At 44.4% G+C, this 19,535-nt stretch overlaps 1 protein-coding gene across 1 annotated transcript in view; it reads left to right on the top strand.

The window, feature by feature from the left end:
• The window catches only part of glra1 (glycine receptor, alpha 1), a 61,306-nt gene that overhangs the window by 25,061 nt on the left and 16,710 nt on the right, over nt 1-19,535 (top strand). The window contains exons 5-10 of the mRNA XM_063190603.1: nt 1,597-1,664; nt 5,666-5,889; nt 7,346-7,428; nt 8,044-8,181; nt 12,162-12,376; nt 18,195-18,341. Of these exons, the coding sequence (XP_063046673.1) occupies nt 1,597-1,664; nt 5,666-5,889; nt 7,346-7,428; nt 8,044-8,181; nt 12,162-12,376; nt 18,195-18,341 (875 nt within the window). The remainder of the gene's footprint in view (nt 1-1,596; nt 1,665-5,665; nt 5,890-7,345; nt 7,429-8,043; nt 8,182-12,161; nt 12,377-18,194; nt 18,342-19,535) is intronic.

Below are 19,535 nucleotides of genomic sequence, written 5' to 3'. Positions count from 1 at the left end.
TCAAAGTTATTCAGTTTGAGGACAACCTGTGCTGGGCAAAGTCAACTTTAGAATATATGCTTCAGATCATTAGGGAGAGAGAGAGAGAGAGAGAGAGAGAGAGAGAGAGAGAGAGAGAGAGAGAGAGAGAGAGAGAGAGAGAGAGAGAGAGAGAGAGAGAGAGAGAGAGAGAGAGAGAGAGAGAGAGAGAGAGAGAAGGGAGCAAGGGAGCAAGATGAATACATGAGGAACAAGGGAAGACCAGTTATTTTACCCACAACTGGACTGGCCACCAGCCGTTCCATCAGATGAGCCTATTTAAATGTTACCTTCTACAGTCTATATGGTCATTACAGCAACGTTTCCACTACAATGCCTTCTTCAAATATCCACTCTTGTCACATACATATTTGCACATTACCTGGAAGTACAGTATAATTCACTGAGAGGCATCATGCCATATTATTTGTGGCAGTTAGTGGTTGCAATGGGCTGGTGACGGTCTGGTAATCCTTTTTTGTTGTATAGCCCGCCATGTGTGAAGTGTCGTAATTCAATTTATTTCAATTTATTGCTTTGTTGTTGTCTGTTTAACACATTTGATATAAATGCAGTTACTGCAAAATACTGGACACATATTTAAGTTAACTGCAAAAATGTCTGCAGTTAATTAGACTGCATTCCACAAGATTGATATTCTTTGTTTTGGATTTGAAGGTTTGGTGATTCAAGATGACGTATATGAAAATGTGAACGAAACGCATTATGCAGAAATGCATAAATTGGAAGATTTATGTTATGGGTATAACGTGTTCTTTTTTTCCCCCTTTAATCGCACATACAGGCTTTTCTGTGCAGTTTTTCATCTTGGTATCTTATCCAAGGTTGCGGAGAGTAATTTCTGTGCACTGTGCATGCTACATCCCCCAGAGACCGTAATGGTCCCACAACCCATTGCGACTTCATTGAAAGTCAGGTCTCGTCGCGATGTAATGACATTTATGCTTGCACTCTCGGGTTTATATGGCTTTTTGCAGAGAGTCCCTCCAATATACAATTATTTAATATAACCTTGAGTGTGCTACCTTGCTGTATCTGTAAATATTGGCTTTCAACCAGTGCCGCTCCGTTATTTAAGATAAAAAAAAACACTGTGTGTGCTTGTGAGTGTGTGTGTGTGTGTGTGTGTGTGTGTGTGTGTGTGTGTGTGTGTGTGTGTGTGTGTGTGTGTGTGTGTGTGTGTGTGTGTGTGTGTGTTTGTGTGTGTGTGTGTGTGTGTGTGTGTGTGTGTGTGTGCGTGCGTGCGTGCGTGCGTTCGTGCGTGCGTTCGTGTTCCATTAATGCACTATGACTCGATTTTTGGTACGACACTGTTGTGCTTCGCAAAATCTTGTGCTTGAGCGGGGCTCTCAGAAGCTCTTGGCAATCAGCAGGTAAGTGCGCACAGCGACTATAAAAGGCTGATCCTCCTCTCGTCTGAGGAAGGGTCAATTTTACTGTTAGTACTTGAGTGTTTTTTTCACACCTCTTCTCTTCTCTTCTCTCTCTCTCTCTCTCTCTCTCTCTCTCTCTCTCTCTCTCTCTCTCTCTCTCTCTCTCTCTCTCTCTCTCTCACAGGTCCACCTGTCAACGTAACGTGCAACATTTTTATTAACAGCTTTGGGTCCATTGCTGAGACCACAATGGTAAGTGTAATGTTTTTTCTTTTTTCTTTTTTAAGGCAAGGCAAAGCAAGACACATTTTTTTTGTATAGTGCATTTCATAGATGCAATTAAATGTGCTTCGCAAAAAAATAAAAGTAGAAAACATGAAATAGACAAGGAAAACATTAGAAATGGGTTCATATAGTACTTCACATAGTCAAATATGTATCTATAATACAGTAGGATTGGCATACAACCAAGATAGATGCAGTTGAGAGACAAACAAACAAAACAAACAAACAAAATACAAAAAAGAAATAAAGAACAAATGAATGAATTAATTAATGCCACGACGACATCATGACTTTTTCAGTGCATTTGAATGAAATTATTCACCAAGGATTTCTCAAATTAAATTTGCATTGAATTCAAGATTATCCTGGCATTGTGGGCTGTGTGTGTGCGTGTGTGCGTGTGTGCGTGTGTGCGTGTGTGTGTGTGTGTGTGTGTGTGTGTGTGTGTGTGTGTGTGTGTGTGTGTGTGTGTGTGTGTGTGTGTGTGTGTGTGTGTGTGTGTGTGTGTGTGCGTCTGTGTGTGTGTTTGTATGTATGTGCACATGTGCGTGCGTGATTGTATATGTGAATGGTGGCTGGGTGTAGGGTCTCTTGACACAAACCCTTTTTGGCAGGCCTTTCTGGTCTGTTTGTGGTCGTATCACAACTGCGCTGTCCATTCTGCTGCGAGCCACTCTTGTTTCTGCAGCACAGTGGCAAACTAGGTGTGAAGAGGGTACAGAGACTCCAGCCGCTTCAGCACCTCCTCCCGTCCTGTGGGTGCGTGCGCACGCGGGCGCGCGTGCGTGCATGTGTGCTTTAGCACCTCTTCCCACCCTTCTTTGCTGTCTTTTTTTTTTGCTCTCCTCCCCAACACCGTACCACACACACCCAACGTACAGTAATGCCCAAGGAGTTCCATACAAAAGAACTCACTTGCATTACAGTAACAGCAGTAAATAAAGAGGAGTGAGGGAGACGTGAAGCAGCAGCGGTGTGTGTTAGGCCTTAGCGGCGGCACGGTACGGGAGGTGGAGGAGGGCGTGTTGTGTGGTGTGGTGTGGTAGTAGGGCCTCGCTCTCTGGGGCCGGCTGGCTGCCTGGGACACTACACTGTGGAGCTGCAGACACAGATGGGGGGAGGAAGGGAAGGGAAGGGAGGGGAAGGGAAGGGAAGGGAAGGAAGGGAAGGGAAGGGAAGGGAAGGGAAGGGAAGGGAGGAAAGGGAAGGGAAGGGAGGAAAGTGCTGCAAACTGCAGAAGCTCCTCATGCAGAACAAATGCTACATTTTCCAGGCCTTTTCTCCTCCACAAGCGGTGGAATTGATCCGAGTTGCTTGTACTCTCATTCTCATGGATGGCGAGCAGAAAAGACAGGGGTGTGGATGGAGGGAGGAATGTAGCGGGGGGTGGGGGTCACAGAATACGGAGAGAGTGTGACAGAGAGAGAGAGCGAGAGAGGGAGAGAGAGAGAGAGAGAGAGAGGGGCAGAGACGGGACAAGATGACTAAGAGAGCAAAAAAGAGAGGAGGGAGAGGAAGAGGGAGAAGGCGAAGAGAAAAAAGAGAGAGAAATGGAGAGTGAAAGGGGAGTGAGGGGGAAGAGAATTGCATCGATAAATCTTTAGCACATACAGGGGGCTGCCCAGCACAATGTCTCATGTGGTAATGATCCCAGCCTTTTGTTTCAAGGCCGCAGCCAATACTAAGACCCTCAGCCCCGGCCCCCCTCCTAATTGTTTACACCGCTCTAAAGGTTTGATGCGCTTGGTGGTGTGGTGTTGTGCTGCCGATTTAATTAGCTGGCCTCTTACCGGTTTATTCTGATGGATGGAGAAGTAAAAGAATGCGACCGCATTACTGAGAACTGTCATTTGTGTGGGGACTGAGTTGTGCTGCTGTAGCCATGCTTTCTGAATAAAAAAATATATATATGTCATAGTCACCAGGGAGAGTGGCCCAGGGCTAGAATCACATTTTGTGTGGGTAGCAGTCATAAATCAGTCCTGGTTGCCAGGGGAAAGCATCTATATATCTAATATCTATATACTGTGTGAGTTACTAAGTCCATCGTATATGAGTGAATTCCGTGCTACTGTTTTCTTGTTCATGAAACTCTGAGCAGTGTTGGTTTGTTTGTTTATACATTTGTGGGTCCATGCTGACATTGACTTTGCAAAGGGATTTTTTTTTTTTTAGCTTTTTTTTTAGCTTCTGGCTTAAGAATATGGAAAGCACATGATGGATGTGGTAGGTGCAGCTACAGCGTATCCAATCGACAATCTCTTGGTATTTCTATAGCGTGCACATGATTCAGCACTCTGCCTACTCTCACCAACAGAACAGATGTATAATAAGTCAAAAGTACCCATTAAATATGCGTCCGTGTGTGTGTGTGTGTGTGTGTGTGTGTGGGTGTGTGCGCGTGTGCGCGTGCGCGTGTGCGCGTGCGTGCGTGCGTGTGTTCACTGTGATATTCTCATGACAACAGCTCAGCCAAGTGGTAATTCATGATAGATAGATATTTGGAGCCCGTGCTCTCAATTAAACCCATTGAGTCATCAGAATCGATAGTTCTGTGTGCACCACATATCATTTGCTCTGAATGGCAAATGTAATGACCTGGACCAAGCCACTGTACTGTATCAACACGTTTTGAAATTCATTGGATAAAGCAGGTCACCCTGCATTAGGATAATTGCTGGAAAACGTCCTTGAATATTGTGGCTGATTGCCATTTTAAAGGTCATCCACCATATTTTTTTTCCACACTGATAAGTCATCCCAAGGTACATCACTGCTCAGACAATTTAACAGTCTTTCTGGAATGAAACAACCGCATGTCTGTTTCTCAGGAGGAAATGACAATTACCTCTGCGCATTTAGCTGAAATGCAACTTACATTAAGGTTGGCTATTTTTGCAGGGAACCCATTTGCCGCAGTGTGAGAACAGATAGCAATTATTGAATGTAAATTCAGGAAAGGCCGGAGAAGGCCATTGCCTGCTGTACCTGTGCTTTTTGAAGCAAGTAAAAGTCAAACCTTTAAAATGGAAACAAAATCATATTGTGAATCTAAATCATATGATAATTCCAAACCAAAGAGCAATTCCATGATTATATTTTCATGGCAACTGTTTGTCTCTACTTTTATGGGTTAATTTGTGTGTCTTTTTGCTGATCCGTTTTGACCTGCACGAAGGAGTTTATGTTTGTCTGTTTGTTTGTCTGTCAGCAGGATAACTCAAAAAGTTAAGAATGGATTTTGATGAAATTTTGTGGAGTTGTTAGAAATGACAAAGGGAACAAGTGATTAAATTTTGGTGGTGATTCGTATCACGATGAGCATCCAGGATTTTTTTTTTTAAAGATTCTTCACCATTGCAGGATAGGGAGAATTTTGATGTTCCGGTTTCTAACTCTAACTTCTACCACAAAAAGAAGGCAGATAGACATGGAAAAACAGGGTGTAACATACTCAGGCGTTCTATCAAACAGCCTCCTTGGCAGAGCTCTGCACTCTCTGAGTGCATTTTTAGTTCAGTGTGGGGTTCTTTTTAGACTAATTCCACCTGGTGCACTGTGCTCTAGCTCAGTGGTTCCCAACCTTTTTCTTAAGGGACCCATGTTTTTACTATTGTAAGCTTTGGTGACCCAACCACGCGAGCGCCCGCAAGAGAAGGAGTCTCAAGATGCCCTCTGTGTCCTGCGAAAACTAATTTTAGTCATTTTATTCCTCAATTCTTCTTTGGTCAAATATAGAATAAATGTTTAATGTAGCACTTACAATTTGTTGCTTCTATGCATTTATTAGTTAAATGCTTTGTCTTTTATCCAAGATGGGCTATATATATTTAAAATGAAGCCCCTTAAAATCAAGGGGGCTCCGCGACCCCCTGTGGATCTTTGGCGACCCATAAGGTGGGTCCCGACCCATAGGTTGGGAACCACTGCTCCAGCTGACAGTGTTGTGCTTGCGTGTCACACTCTAGGACTACCGAGTGAACATCTTCCTGAGACAGCAGTGGAATGACCCCCGACTGGCATACAGCGAGTACCCTGACGACTCCCTCGACCTCGACCCCTCTATGTTGGACTCCATCTGGAAACCTGATCTGTTCTTCGCCAACGAGAAGGGAGCCAATTTCCATGAGGTCACGACCGACAACAAGCTGCTTAGGATCTCGAAAAATGGCAACGTTCTCTATAGTATAAGGTGATTCACCCCGCGCCCCCTAAACTGTTTGTGTTATGCACTTTGTGTTAGCGGATTAGCTACCATCTGTCAAGATTTATTTATCAAGGTCAAAGTAGTGATAAGTGGCTAGGCTGGTAACTGAATTGTTTTGTAGCCCCTTGATGTGTAAGAAAGAAAAAAAAAAAGATGAGAAAAAAACGTAACTAATACTACACCACAATGAAAGTAGAGCCTTTAGTAATATATAAACTTGGTCAATGCCATTGTGGTAACAGCTCATTTTTAACAGGGGTTACTGGGTTAAGCTTGAAGTCCCAAATACAAGTTCTTTATCCTATACACCCTCGCACTTATGAATCTAGAAATCAATCTCACTTTCACTGAATGTTTTTTTTTAGTAAATTCTTCAAATAGGTCAAATAGACAGTTTACATCCTGAGACTGCTAGCATTGTTGCTTATCTCATATCTTTTCAGGCTAATATTCTTCTTATGGACCCTTATGATGCAATGCATAGATTTAGCGCACATGAAAATATGATTTCAACAATGCACCTCACACATGTGCCCATCTTTTCCTCAAGAGATGTGATGTGCCACAGTGGTTAAACTGTCTGGAAAGCCTTCAGAGGAGTGAATAGCAGAGATCAAAGATTAGCTGTGAATTAAATTGGAACCTTGGACTAAAAATTGAAGTTTTGTGTCAGTGTGCATTGGTTGTGTTTCCAGAAGAATAAGGATATGAATGCATACTGGTTTAGGAAAGAAGTTAAGAGGTGATTAATGGAAAGAAAGGACAAGGCGATATCAGGTAGCTTTGTGAACAATTGGTATGTTTGCATTTGTGTTGGCTTAAGGATAAACCTGAATAAATTCAGCTAATTTATGCCAATAAAGACATGTTAGCTTAATAATTACTCAGCTAAAGTAAGCTTCAAACACACTTGACACTTGACAACTGCACGAGATACAGGACAGCCAGATGCATGTTGCAGAACACAGTGTGGCATGTGTCCTGATGTCAACACACACCACACACACTGATGACCCAACGCTCCTACGCTTCCTGTGTACTTGGTCTGGAAATTGTTGGTATGGTACATAAGTCGTCCCATTGCCACAGCTACGCTACGTCGACCTCAGTAAGTGGAAAGGGTCCTCACTCAGATCTGTACGTATAGCCGTTTATGCAGCACACTGTATAGGGCCTTACCGTTCAAGATAATAATCAATGTTGGTCAGTGACAAGAATGAGCGCATTGTTTACAATTACCCTACAATTACCCTCGGTGCTTGCTGTCTAACCAAATGAAAGGCAATTAATTTATAAGATCTCCAAACCAGGGGTGTGTTTCTCGAAAGCATAGTTGTTAGCTAGTTAGCAACTATAGTTTTAAGAAATGCACCCCAGGAATAAGAACGAGTAAAACTGCTGTACATTTGCATTACTCATATGTGTCACCTCCTGCCAACAGAATAACACTGATTCTGGCATGTCCGATGGACCTGAAGAACTTCCCCATGGATGTTCAGACTTGTATCATGCAGCTGGAAAGCTGTGAGTATCCCCCTCTCCCCCCGCTGTCTTGAGCGAGGGGGAGAGCATTTATTTTGTGCTATATGGGATGGATGTCCCGCAGGCGTGTGGAGGAATGAACAGTGGAAATGATGAACAGTGCAATGATTTAGGGCGGGCAGGGGCAGAATCAGAAGTAGACGCAGCAGTCAATGAAGGGAAGGACGGGCATGACCCCATTCGGACCCTTCTGACTGCTGTCTCTTCTTCATTTATGGGAGTTTATAATTTCCTTTTTTATTTTCTTCCTTGATTTTAAAGTTTATTTTCGCAAATTTTGTTTTGTCCTTTTTTATGTTTGTTCATAACAGTATTATTTTCAGAAGTCAAATCCTAGACTGCAGGGTCTTTCTATAGTACAGACTCAGCTATTCCCTGTGAAAAAAACAAGTGGCATTATTACGTTTCCATTACTCTCAGAGGCAAAGCAATGAGGAGATGCCACACTGGCCTAGCCAGTTAGTCAATTTGTAGAACAAAAAGAAATCGAAAAAAAAAAAGATTTTTTTCTTTTTTTAAAAATCTGTGAAATTTATACTTGTTGCATTAACCACCATTAACTGTCCTCTCTGTGCATTTAAAAACTCTCTTCTCTAGTTGGATATACAATGAATGACCTCATATTTGAATGGGACGAAAAAGGAGCCGTACAGGTGGCTGATGGGCTGACATTACCTCAATTTATACTGAAAGAGGAGAAAGACTTGCGGTACTGCACCAAGCACTACAATACAGGTTTGCTCCTTCCCCGCCATACGTACGCTCACTGGTTCTTTCCTTTTTGGAGACTATTTTGCATGTGAGGCTCTCTCTCTCTTTCTCTCTTTCTCTCTATCTCTCTTCTATTTTTGTCTTGCCGACCGAGTACAGAGTAGCATACCCTTACACAAACATACACGCAGAGACACACACACATGCACGCACACACACACACACACGCAAAGGCAGGAGAAGCACGCAGTCTCTCGATTTTTTTTTAAAGATACACTGGTTGCAAAAACCAAAAAAAGGAAACTAGAAAGTTTTTATAGCCAAAGAGAGATCATAATCATTCTCCACCCCTCTTTCGTCGTCTCCATCTGAAAAAAAAAACATCTGTTCAATAGTGCACTACAGATATAGTCAAAGTATAAGAAAGTCGTTGGAATGCTAGCGTCGTTGAAATAGTGCAGCTGAAAGTGAAAGAGCAAACATTTTAAGTAGATAGCGGGGAAAAACAGACTTATTAAAGGACACCAAACAAAATCCTACTTAAAACGTTAGGCTGAAGGTCGCTCTCGGGAAATATGATCACGATCCCAGTCACGATCAAGTGCATTAACCAAAGGCACATTAGAGTTGGAGGAGCCCTAAGAGAACAGAATTTATTCCCGAAATGCTCTCGGCAGTGTGCTGTCACGTAAGCGACTGTCTGAATCCATTCACCTTTTTTTCGAAAGCTATTCTATTGAAATGCAATATCTCTTTGCTCTGCGCTTCCTCCTTTCCAAAATAAAACGTGGCTATTTAGGCGAGCTTGACACCTAGTTTTCTGAGTAGCGGCATCTCCATCTGAGACAAACGTGCATCACTCGCAACACACCTTCGGGTATTTAACTCCTACACACTCACATGGATAAAACGTTTATGCATTAATGAGGAAGATTAGCTTGTCAAGACTGAAAATAAAAACTCTCGCAGGCGTTCATGAACACATCCACGTGAACACACACAACACACGCCAACTTTCGTGCGCGGCACCCACTTAGACACAAAACACACACACAGAGACAGGCTCGACACTCGCGGAACGCACAAAAAATGGGCAGGTTCAAACCTGGCACGCACTGAGCCACACATGGAGCTTGTGGTCAGAGTGCTGTGACTGCTGCAGTATGCTGTCTCTGCTCGTCATCAGTGTCATCATTCTTTTCTATTATGTTTTTGGTTTAATCTTTTTTGCGGGGAGAGTGGGGGGATGGCACAGACTCGACAGTGCGGGGGCCCTCTGAACGGACCCCCCCTGGCCGTCCCCTCTCCTTCCCTCCCTCCCTCCCTCCCTTCCTGGAGATCATTTCTTCCTCAAGGACTACCGCCGTTCTCTTCACAACCAGCCCCCATTATCTTCCAGCCATACCGCAGTGTGTGTACGTGCTCCGCCGTTCGTTCCCCAGCCAAGTAGTAAAAAAAAGGGGAGAGGGGGATTCAAATGTCCTTCTCTTCTTCTTCTTCTATTTCTTTTTTTTATTGTTGTCCTCCCTCTTCTTCCTCCACTCGTCTTCTCGTCAGATTTATTACCAGCCATCTATTGTGATTTGCAGAGAACATTCCTCGGCTTTGCTGCCTTGCACTCCAGCGCCCTTCCCCTTCCCCTGATGTTACTTCCTCTTCCTCTCTCCAAACTAACCCCAACCTCCACCCAGCACCCCCCTCCCCCCCAGTCCCCCCTTTGACAAACCCCCTTGAAACACACACACACACACACAGACAATCACACACAGTCACGAAAAGAGGTATCTCCATCTGAGGTATCTCCATCCATTTTCACACACTCATACACACACACACACAGGGCTCTAAATTAACACACGCCAACCCGCCAAACACGGGTGAAAATTAATTTTGGCCGGTGGAAAAAAATACCTACCCGCCCATTTGGCTAGTAGCGCCCGAGTGGCCTACAGTAAATTGTGAACGGTAAACGGCTGCTTGTATGACAACGATACGGCGAGATTTCCTACATTACCCATAAACACTCCCGTCATGACCCCACCCCACCGTGAGCGTTCCGAAGCAGCAGCCACTCCGTGCTGCTGTTGCGCGCGCCAGGACAGAAAGCATTTCAGAGCTCCTGTGCGCTCACACTATTTTGACAGGCAACTCTCTCCCCTGCTCCTGTCGCTTTCGCTCCACCACTTTTAACGTCACTATTACGCCTACTTATTACGTTACTATTAGCATTCGCCGACACCGACACACCTTGCTCTAACAGGCTGACTTTTTAAGCTGCGAGGACCTGACCGAAGAGTTTCAATAGCAGGAGTTGTGGAACGAAATAGCGACAAGGGCTGAGGAGGAGAACGGACTGCCAGAGTAGTGTGAGCGTAGCTGTCAGTTGTCTTCTGGAATGTTTTAAGTCCTGCGCAACTAAGTTGGAAAGCCCACGCCATCGGAAAGAAGGGCAGACCTTATGCCCGTGCGAGTAGGCTACGTGCGCTATGTACGATATGGAAGTAACAAAGGAAGCGAACATTTCCGTGATATTATTTGATTTTATTTAAACATGGCGTAGGCTTCTTGTTATTTTGTTGCGCATGGTAGAGAAGAGCTCCTGGAGGAAATAATGGTGCCTATAGCATCCTACTGTAGGCCACATAAACACACAATAGGCACACACGACATCATATCCATTATTGCACGTGTGTGTGTGTGTGTGTGTGTGTGTGTGTGTGTGTGTGTGTGTGTGTGTGTGTGTGTGTGTGTGTGTGTGTTGACCTCTCCTCTCCTCCTCTTCTTTTCCTCTCATCTCTTCTCCCTCCTTGGAGTGTGAGGTTTTGTAGTGTTTGGCTGTGTGTTTGGTTTAAAGGTCTGTTGTGTGTGTGGCTGGTGATCCATTGTTTTCAGAGGTAAAAATAAGGTAAAAATAAAGCAGAAGTTAAAAAAGTATATATAATATGCTTATTATAGACATAGAATGTAGGCCTATACAGTAGTGTTTATGTGTTGTGGAAATTTGGATAAAATAACCATAATAATAATAATAATAATAATTAAAAAAAACACAACTACTAACGCATAGCCTATTTTGGCAAGATTAAAAAATGGCTAGTTGAACTTCTGTTTGGCTGGTAAGAAAAAATGTCTACTAGCCAAATTGGCTGGTGATGGAAAAAGTTAATTTAGAGCCCTGCACACACACACACACACAAAGACAGACAGACACAGGCACGCACACACACATCCAAGCACGTACACACAATAAAATCAACCAATACCCCCCCCCCCCACACACACACCCCATCCCTCCCCATTTTACACCTACTACCCTTATCTTCTCACCAAATCCTTTTGTTGTTCCGGACCCTGTTGCGATCTCAGTCACTAGATGGCATTTTAATTATTGTGCTGGTGCAATGCAGTGTCACCCCGGTGTATTAGCACTTGTTATTCAGATGGCTGTTTTCGATCAGCAAACACGATTATCTGGGGAAAAATTGTTGCCTCTTTCTCTCAGTTATCTGTGGTACAGCCCCCACAGAGCAGAATTACAGGGAGTATTTTTTTCTGTTCTTCATTTGTTTTTCTTTTTGTCTTGGCGAACAAAGTCTGATCCTGATTTTTATAAAGATGAACCGCACCTGGACTGCCCTGGAGTGTATTTCTCTGTATAAATCAATGACAATAGAACATTCTCCTTCCTTCCAAATTACCCATTGTGTTTTGTGTTCTCCTCTCTGTGTTTTTCTCTCCTTCTCCTTCTTCTTTGTGTGTGTGTACGTGTGTTTGTATGTCTGTGTGTGTGTGGGCACGTTAAATGTGTTACCTCCCACCAAACAAAAACAAACGAAACAAACAAAAAAAACAAAAACAAAAACTGACCGCGATCACGAGGTGGTTTCTGTATTGGTTGGTCCTTCGAGCCGGAATACAGAAAGCGCTTCACGTTTGATCAAAAACTGGCGCGCCAGCCCCTCCCTGTTGATAGTGAAAGCATGCTTGTGTGTTCTGCACCGTAGGAAAGTTCACCTGCATTGAGGCTCGCTTCCATCTGGAGCGCCAGATGGGCTATTACCTCATTCAGATGTACATCCCCAGTCTTCTGATTGTCATTTTGTCATGGGTGTCCTTCTGGATCAACATGGATGCCGCGCCTGCGCGAGTGGGCCTCGGCATCACCACCGTGCTGACCATGACCACACAGAGTTCCGGTTCCCGCGCCTCACTGCCCAAGGTGAGTCCCGACAAAACGAGCTGTTAAAAAGTAGAGTGTCAAGGGTATATAGTCAGAGGTCTGACCACTACTTGGCTCTGGCATCATCTGAGAAACTCTCCATCATGAAGAATCCCTGGTAACTAAAGCTAGCTGACTAGAGAGAGCTCCGGCCCCTTGCGCCTCACTTCCCAAGGTGAGTGTAAATCCCGACAAAATGACCCAAGGCAGCCACTGGGGGTACAGTATGTACAGTACCTGGTATGGTGAGAGTAACTTAAAGATAAAGTACAAAATATATGCCTAGAAAAATAAATGTCAACTGATTCCCCTTGCAGGATTTACCTGTGCCAAGGTGAGTGTGAGTCCCGACAAAATGACTCAAGGCCCCCAATGGGGGAAGTACAGTACCTGGTATGGTGAGAGTAACATAAAGAATATAAAAATTAAAAAAGTAAAATCTAGAGAGAGGCGAAAAAGAAAATTCAACAGATTCCCCTTGCAGAGTTTACCTGTGTCAAGGGACTGATACTATTAAGAAGCCAATGAGGGAACTGCCTGGTCCTGTGAGAGCAGAAATGGTTCATTTAATAGAGACTAATTGTTGCATACAAAATTCACCAGTGTATGAAAATGTCCTAACAAAATAATGAAGTCATTGGAGACCTGGATGCCTGGTATGGTGAGAGCAAAATAAACATTGTGGGGTTTTTGTGGACTAAATGCCAACTTTGTATGAGTGCTTGTATGTGTGCGGCTGGAGAGACGTGACAGCAGAGTGTACCTGTGTCAAGGGTATGCCGCCGCAATAACAATTTGCTGTTGGGGAAGGGTTGCCAAAAGTGGCACTTCACAGAAGACAAAATCTAATTGTCACCTGCAGGGAATGCCAAGTGACACGGGGGAGTGACACAAGGTGCTTTGGAAGCGGCTTCATTTTGACCATGTACAGTACGCTGTGCTGTGTCCAAGATCAGCAGGGATGCTTAAATGAGGCATGGCTCTGCCCTGTGCTGGATCAGTGGTGTTATGAGGCTTGTTTAGCTGTTGTAGGCCCCAGAGATCTTAAAGATATATGGCATCATTAACTTCACAAAGAACAAGGCCATGTCAGCCAACCCCTGGCAGCATCAACTTTAAACCTGACACTCACCCCAGCCCCTATCATCAAGGCATTGAGTTAAACATGCAGTGGGTGGGGTAGTGGGCTGAAACCTAGCTAGGACATCCAGACACTGAGTATGGACTTTGCATTTATTGTGGTGCCTGGCGTGTTGGGCATTACTCTGCTTGTGATTGAACGCCAGTTGTTACCTTTTCCAACTCAAATACATTACATTACACTTTGCTGAAACTTTTATTCAAAGTGACTTAGTTATATACAGGATATTGGTTAGTCAGTGGAACAATGTAGGGTTAGGTGCCTTCAGTCATGGATAGAGGGCACTCCAGTCATGGATAGATGTGTAGGGAGAGGTCAGGAGGGATTTGAACCTGCAACCGTCTGATCCAAGGACCACTAGGACTGTCAGTCAGAGGCATAGGCTGTAGCCTTGGAGGCATGATAAGATATCTTGACTATGAATGGCACTGACCTTGATACATTGAAAGAGAGTACAAATCTGTATATGAGACAAGCAGAACAATGGGGGCCTTCACAAAGGATGTCAGACTGGTTGTCAGTAATGTAAAAAAAAATTCAGATGAAATTGTACATAGTAGCATGTTTTCTTACACATGACATGATAATTTGGGTTGTCAGTTGTGTTGATAATTTGTGTTGTAGTTGTCAGTACATGCCACGATGGTTTTCATGAGGACAAATATCCAGATACAGCTCATGTGTGCTCAATGGAACCAGCTGTTCCAAAATGGACTCCTTTCTCATAGTATGGGTGAAAATTGTGTGGATGTTACTCAATGGAAATATGGTATCTTTAGATAGCCAGGCTAATTCTGCCCAGTGCCTCTGATTTCATATCCACTCACTATGGAAGGCACACGAGTTTCTGTTCGAAACGGTGAGAAGTGCAGACAGATCCAATCAGCAAACACACAGGAAATGTAAACAAGCTATACATCCTGTGTTTGCAATGATTCTTGAAATAAATTGTTTCAAGCGAGAAAAAGCACTTGCATAATTTATTCCAGGCGCAAATACATTGTGGGTCTTCCTCCTCCTCCAGGATTTGGGAAAGGTTTCATTTATCAGCTTGGCCAAGTATTGGCAAACAAATTGGGAAAGCTAAACATTAGTGCTTAGCTTGCTGCTATCATCATGTTGCCCTGATGGAAGACGATTAAGGAGGCAAGTATCTTGGGTGCAAGGATGTGCAAAGATGTATTGATTTGGATGGGGGTGGGGGATATATTCACATAATGGTGTGTGTGTGTGTGCGTGTGTGCGTGTGTGCGTGTGTGTGTGTGTGTGTGTGTGTGTGTGTGTGTGTGTGTGTGTGTGTGTGTGTGTGTGTGTGTGTGCGTGCGTGCGCGCGCGTGCAGCATGGTGTGTTTTGGAAATCTAGTTGTCTAATGTAGAAATTGTAGAAATTTTGTTGAAATGCAGATACGTTAAAAGTGGTAGAAATCTAGTAAATCTAAATGACTGTGTAAGGGGCAATATTGCAATGACTAAGATCCCCCTCACAGTTGCTAAATATGTCATGAAATGTTTAATGAATATGAACTGCATTGAACTACAATGAGGCAATGTTTCTGACTCCTGTTCTGCCATTGTCATCTAAAAATACATTTTAAAGACCACAGTAACATAGTTCCTACTTAAATTGTGATTTCACCGTGGTGATGGTGTGAAAACAATGCTGGTTTGAGATTTCCGGGAAACGGTTGTTCTGTTTGTTGTGCAGTACAAACTTAAATTGTACAAGACTGCCTGAATGCTAACTTTCGTTGTTGTTTGAGAAATTGTCTCTAGATGCATTGGTTCCATGCCTATGGAAGGCCTCCAGGCTAAACTGAACATTTGATGTGGGGCAGCCGAGGTCAGGTGGTTAAGGAGATGGGCTTTAGATCAAAGGGTAGCAGGTTCAAATCCCACCTTTCCTGTCTCTATCTCAGCCCAAGGCACGGCACCTAACCCCACACTGCTCCAGGGACTGTACAGTAACCAATACCGTGTACTTAAAATAACTGTAAGTCGCTTTGGATAAAAGCGTCAGCTAAGTGTAATGTAATGTAATGTAATGATGTCATAGTCAGGCTAGTTGGACCAGTGATGAAAATTGTGTTGTTATGTATGTTATTAATATGTTGTTAGGTACTAAACCCTCAGTTGGTCTGACATACTTATTTAGTTGTCATTCTTTGATATTGTCTTAAAATTGCGCATGGCATTGACTTGACAAAATCCAGAGGTGCAAAGATCACAGGGTTTATCCACCTACCTAGTAGCACTGAATTGCCATTGCTGAGACTTCAGATGCTGCACAGAAAGGGAGAGTGGCTGGTGTGACAGACTAAAATGAGACCTGGCTCTAGCAAGTGGGTGGTCCAAGATAGATACGCATGCGAAGAGGCTGAAGAGGGTTTCAGATGTTCATAAATTACTTGTATGTCTGGGTGATTCAGCAGCCAATGCCAATACAGCTGTACTCAGAAAGTGCCATGTTAATTACAGTCCCATTCATTTCCACATGGTTTGCGATTGTAGGGAGTGCTGTTTTTTTGCACAAGTATTGCATAAGTATAGCTTGAGAGAGAGAGAGAGAGAGAGAGAGAGTGTGCGTGTGTGCGTTCATGCGTGCGTCCGTGTTGTCGATCATGTCTGGCAGCTATCCTACAGTATGTTCAAGGAACATTAACTCATGAATAAATGAATCATCCAAAGCATTCAAAATGTGGTCTTGTCAAATTCTACCACAGAGTAAATGGCACTCTGTAACAATCTCTGGGTGTAATTAATTTTGCATGTCAGCCAATGTAAAATTGACTGACTACGTATTGATCACTGCACTGGAAGGGTCCTTTATGATGGCTATCACATGTGCAACTTTGTTTCATGAAACCGACCTCATAAAAGTCTCCATTATTAAAGTTTTTGTAAGTGCCTAAGGTGGGAAAAAACATGTCAAACACAATTTATGAGAGGGCAAATGACAAATGGCTAATTTATTTAGTTCAATTGAGCACATACGGTACGGACGAGGACGGAAATAACTTGGCATTTCATGTTTCATCACAATGTGATTAACATGTCCTGGAGGTGAATACAGAGCAGCACTTGTCTTTCTGGATATGTAATCTCTCTCTCTCTCTCTCTCTCTCTCTCTCTCTCTCTCTCTCTCTCTCTCTCTCTCTCTCTCTCTCTCTCTCTCTCTCTCTCTCTCTCTCTCCGCCCCGAAACAAAGGGTTATGACATGCTGCTCCGTTGTCTTTCATTAGCATTACGTTGTTGTTAATAGGTGAATCATGATGCGGTCCCTAAAATGTAGCACAGTTCGGCTGGATGAAGATGTTCTCACACTGCCGTGCACGTGCGTGTCCGACTGACTGAACAAGGGGGGGGGAGGACAGGACACACTGATGGGACGCAGGATTGCCATTCATTAGCCGTGTGTCGTCAGCAGGCCAGTGAGTTCATTAATGGTTAAATAGTGGTGATCATCAGTGCAGCCATTCATATCTCTCCCACCCACGTGATAAATGATGATGATGTAAGCTCTATCACATGTCACATCGCTGTTGCTCCTCGCAGTTCTCTCTGGAGGCTGCCCGGTTGAAGGCCTAGGTGTCAGCTCTCCGAGTTGGGTCTCGGCTCGTTGAGCGCGGCTTGCATCATGCTCCCCCACCGTCTGTGCCTTTTTTCCGATAGTGCCGCTCCGGTGACATTTATTTCCAGACCCTTTTTTGGTCAGTGGCCCGTCATCCGATGTGAGGTCTTGGTGAGTTTGACAAGCCAGCCCGGCCCCGAAATAAAATGTCAACTGGAAGGGGCAATGTCTCACTGAAGGCCACCTTTCACTAAGTGGTCACATCCAGTCAGCCGTGTGAAGAGGGTCAACAAGTGCCTCACAGGATAATTTAGTTGTTGTCTTACAGAATAATAGGTGCAAATCTGGGGTGCATTTCTGGAAAGTGTAGTTGCTAACTATGTTAGCTCCTTTGTTGGTTGCACTGCAATTTCCCATTGGCAACTACCGAAGTTGATAACTGCTAACAACTACGCTTTCCAAAAATGCACCCCTGTTCTGTTATCTGTTCTCTGCTACTCTGTGGCAGCTCCGTGTTAAATATCAGGACGGTTATTTGGGATGTTCTGTCAGATGAGTGCTGTACGGGGGACTCACCTCCCCAAACCCCACAGAGGAAACACCTTTGAGGCATTTCTGAGCGTAACAGGTTTCCAGGTCTGTCACACAATCCCAACTGAAGGTTTTTCTTGCTGCTCTTCCTTGTGTTCTCTTCTTCCTCCTTTCTTTTTCGTTTCTTCTCTGGCTTACTCTACTTGTTTATTTTTTTTTTCTTCCTCTGAGTTCTTCTCTGAACGTGACTCATCAGTGTTGAGCTGAGGCCGGTCTGGGGGCCGTACGTACGTGCAGAACTTGAGGAGTGATTCAGCTGAGGGGGTTGGCTGACTCCGCCAGCCATGCCTCCGCCCGCCATCTTAATTTGTCTCCCCTCCCAACCTGACCCGACACACTCCTCCTCTTCCTCGGCCTGGGTCAACCCCTGTTGATCTCCCCCTCCATCCCTCCTACCTACCCATCTCTCCATTCATCTTCTCCCATCGACCAACCCCACCACGCCACGCCACGCCACGACTTCGCCCGCTTCCCGACACACGCCACCACCCTCCCCCTCCACCACCACTGTCCCGCAGGTGTCCTATGTGAAGGCCATCGATATCTGGATGGCCGTGTGTCTGCTGTTCGTCTTCTCCGCGCTGCTCGAGTACGCCGCCGTCAACTTCATCGCCCGCCAGCACAAGGAGCTGCTGCGCTTCCAGAGACGGAGAAGGCACCTCAAGGTAAAGCTGTTGACCACACACACACACACACACACACACACACACACACACACACACACACACACACACACACACACACACACACACACACATTCAGGCACATACACACACACACACACATGCACATACATACTGTATGCACACACACACACACACACACACACACACACACACACACACACACACACACACACACACACACACACACACACACACACACACACACACACACACACACACACACACATTCAGGCACACACACACAGGTCTCTCTCTTTCTTTCTTTCTTTCTCTCTCTCTCTCTCTCTCTCTCTCTGTCTCGCTCTCTCTGTCACACAAATGCAAATGGTTCTTTATTGCCAAAGCATTACGTACAATAACTGTGTGTGTGTGGGTGTGTGTGCGTACGTGCGTACGTACGTGCGTAGCGTATGCGTTCATGCGAGCATGGGTAGAAGATCTTTCTAAGGTCCACATTTTTTAGTATGGAAAATTCACCTCTGTCTCAACCCTCTGTTGTGCATTGACCACATAAACTCTGGTCTTTGGGTAGCCATCTCTCTCCCTCTCTTACGTAACACCCCCCACCCCCCCCCCTCTCTCGGTGTATACTGTATTTCTACTCAGACGGACTGCATGTAAGTTCAACGATGTTCTTAAATATTCAACAGGGTTAAATATTCAGTGGGCTGAAACCTTGACAGATCTTTCATGTTCCGGTGTTTGCAACTAGTGGTTACTAAACACACTCCGTTAATATTTTAGCAGTGGGGCCGAGGCAGGGGGGAGTCTTGTTTGTCAGGGGGAACCTTGTTTGTCAGAGGGAACCTTGTTTTTCAGGGGGGAACCTTGTTTGTCAGTGGGGGGTGGGGGGGGTGGGCTTGGTTGTGTAGTGACTGTTGGGCAGTAACTCCTGTGTGGATCAGTAAATACAGGTAAATAGGTAAATACAGGTAAATAGGTAAGTTGATAGATCTCATTTAACTCTTGTTTGGTATATTTGACCTTTGACCTTGACTGTGGTCTCTTGTAGACTCTCCCGTCGTCACCATAGTAACTCCCTGTAGACTTTCCTGTCCTCAACATAGTAACTCCCTCTTTGTAGGCTTGCTAGGTCTATAACATTGTCAAAGGGTTTTTAAGTGGCAAATCAATGCATGTTAGGTCCAGTGAACCCAAAATCAATTGTAAGTC

The sequence above is a fragment of the Engraulis encrasicolus genome, chromosome 23 (assembly GCF_034702125.1).
Source record: "Engraulis encrasicolus isolate BLACKSEA-1 chromosome 23, IST_EnEncr_1.0, whole genome shotgun sequence".
Classification (NCBI taxonomy): domain Eukaryota; kingdom Metazoa; phylum Chordata; class Actinopteri; order Clupeiformes; family Engraulidae; genus Engraulis; species Engraulis encrasicolus.
The sequence above is the reverse complement of the archived record's forward strand: the minus strand, read 5'-3'. Positions and strand labels throughout refer to the sequence as shown.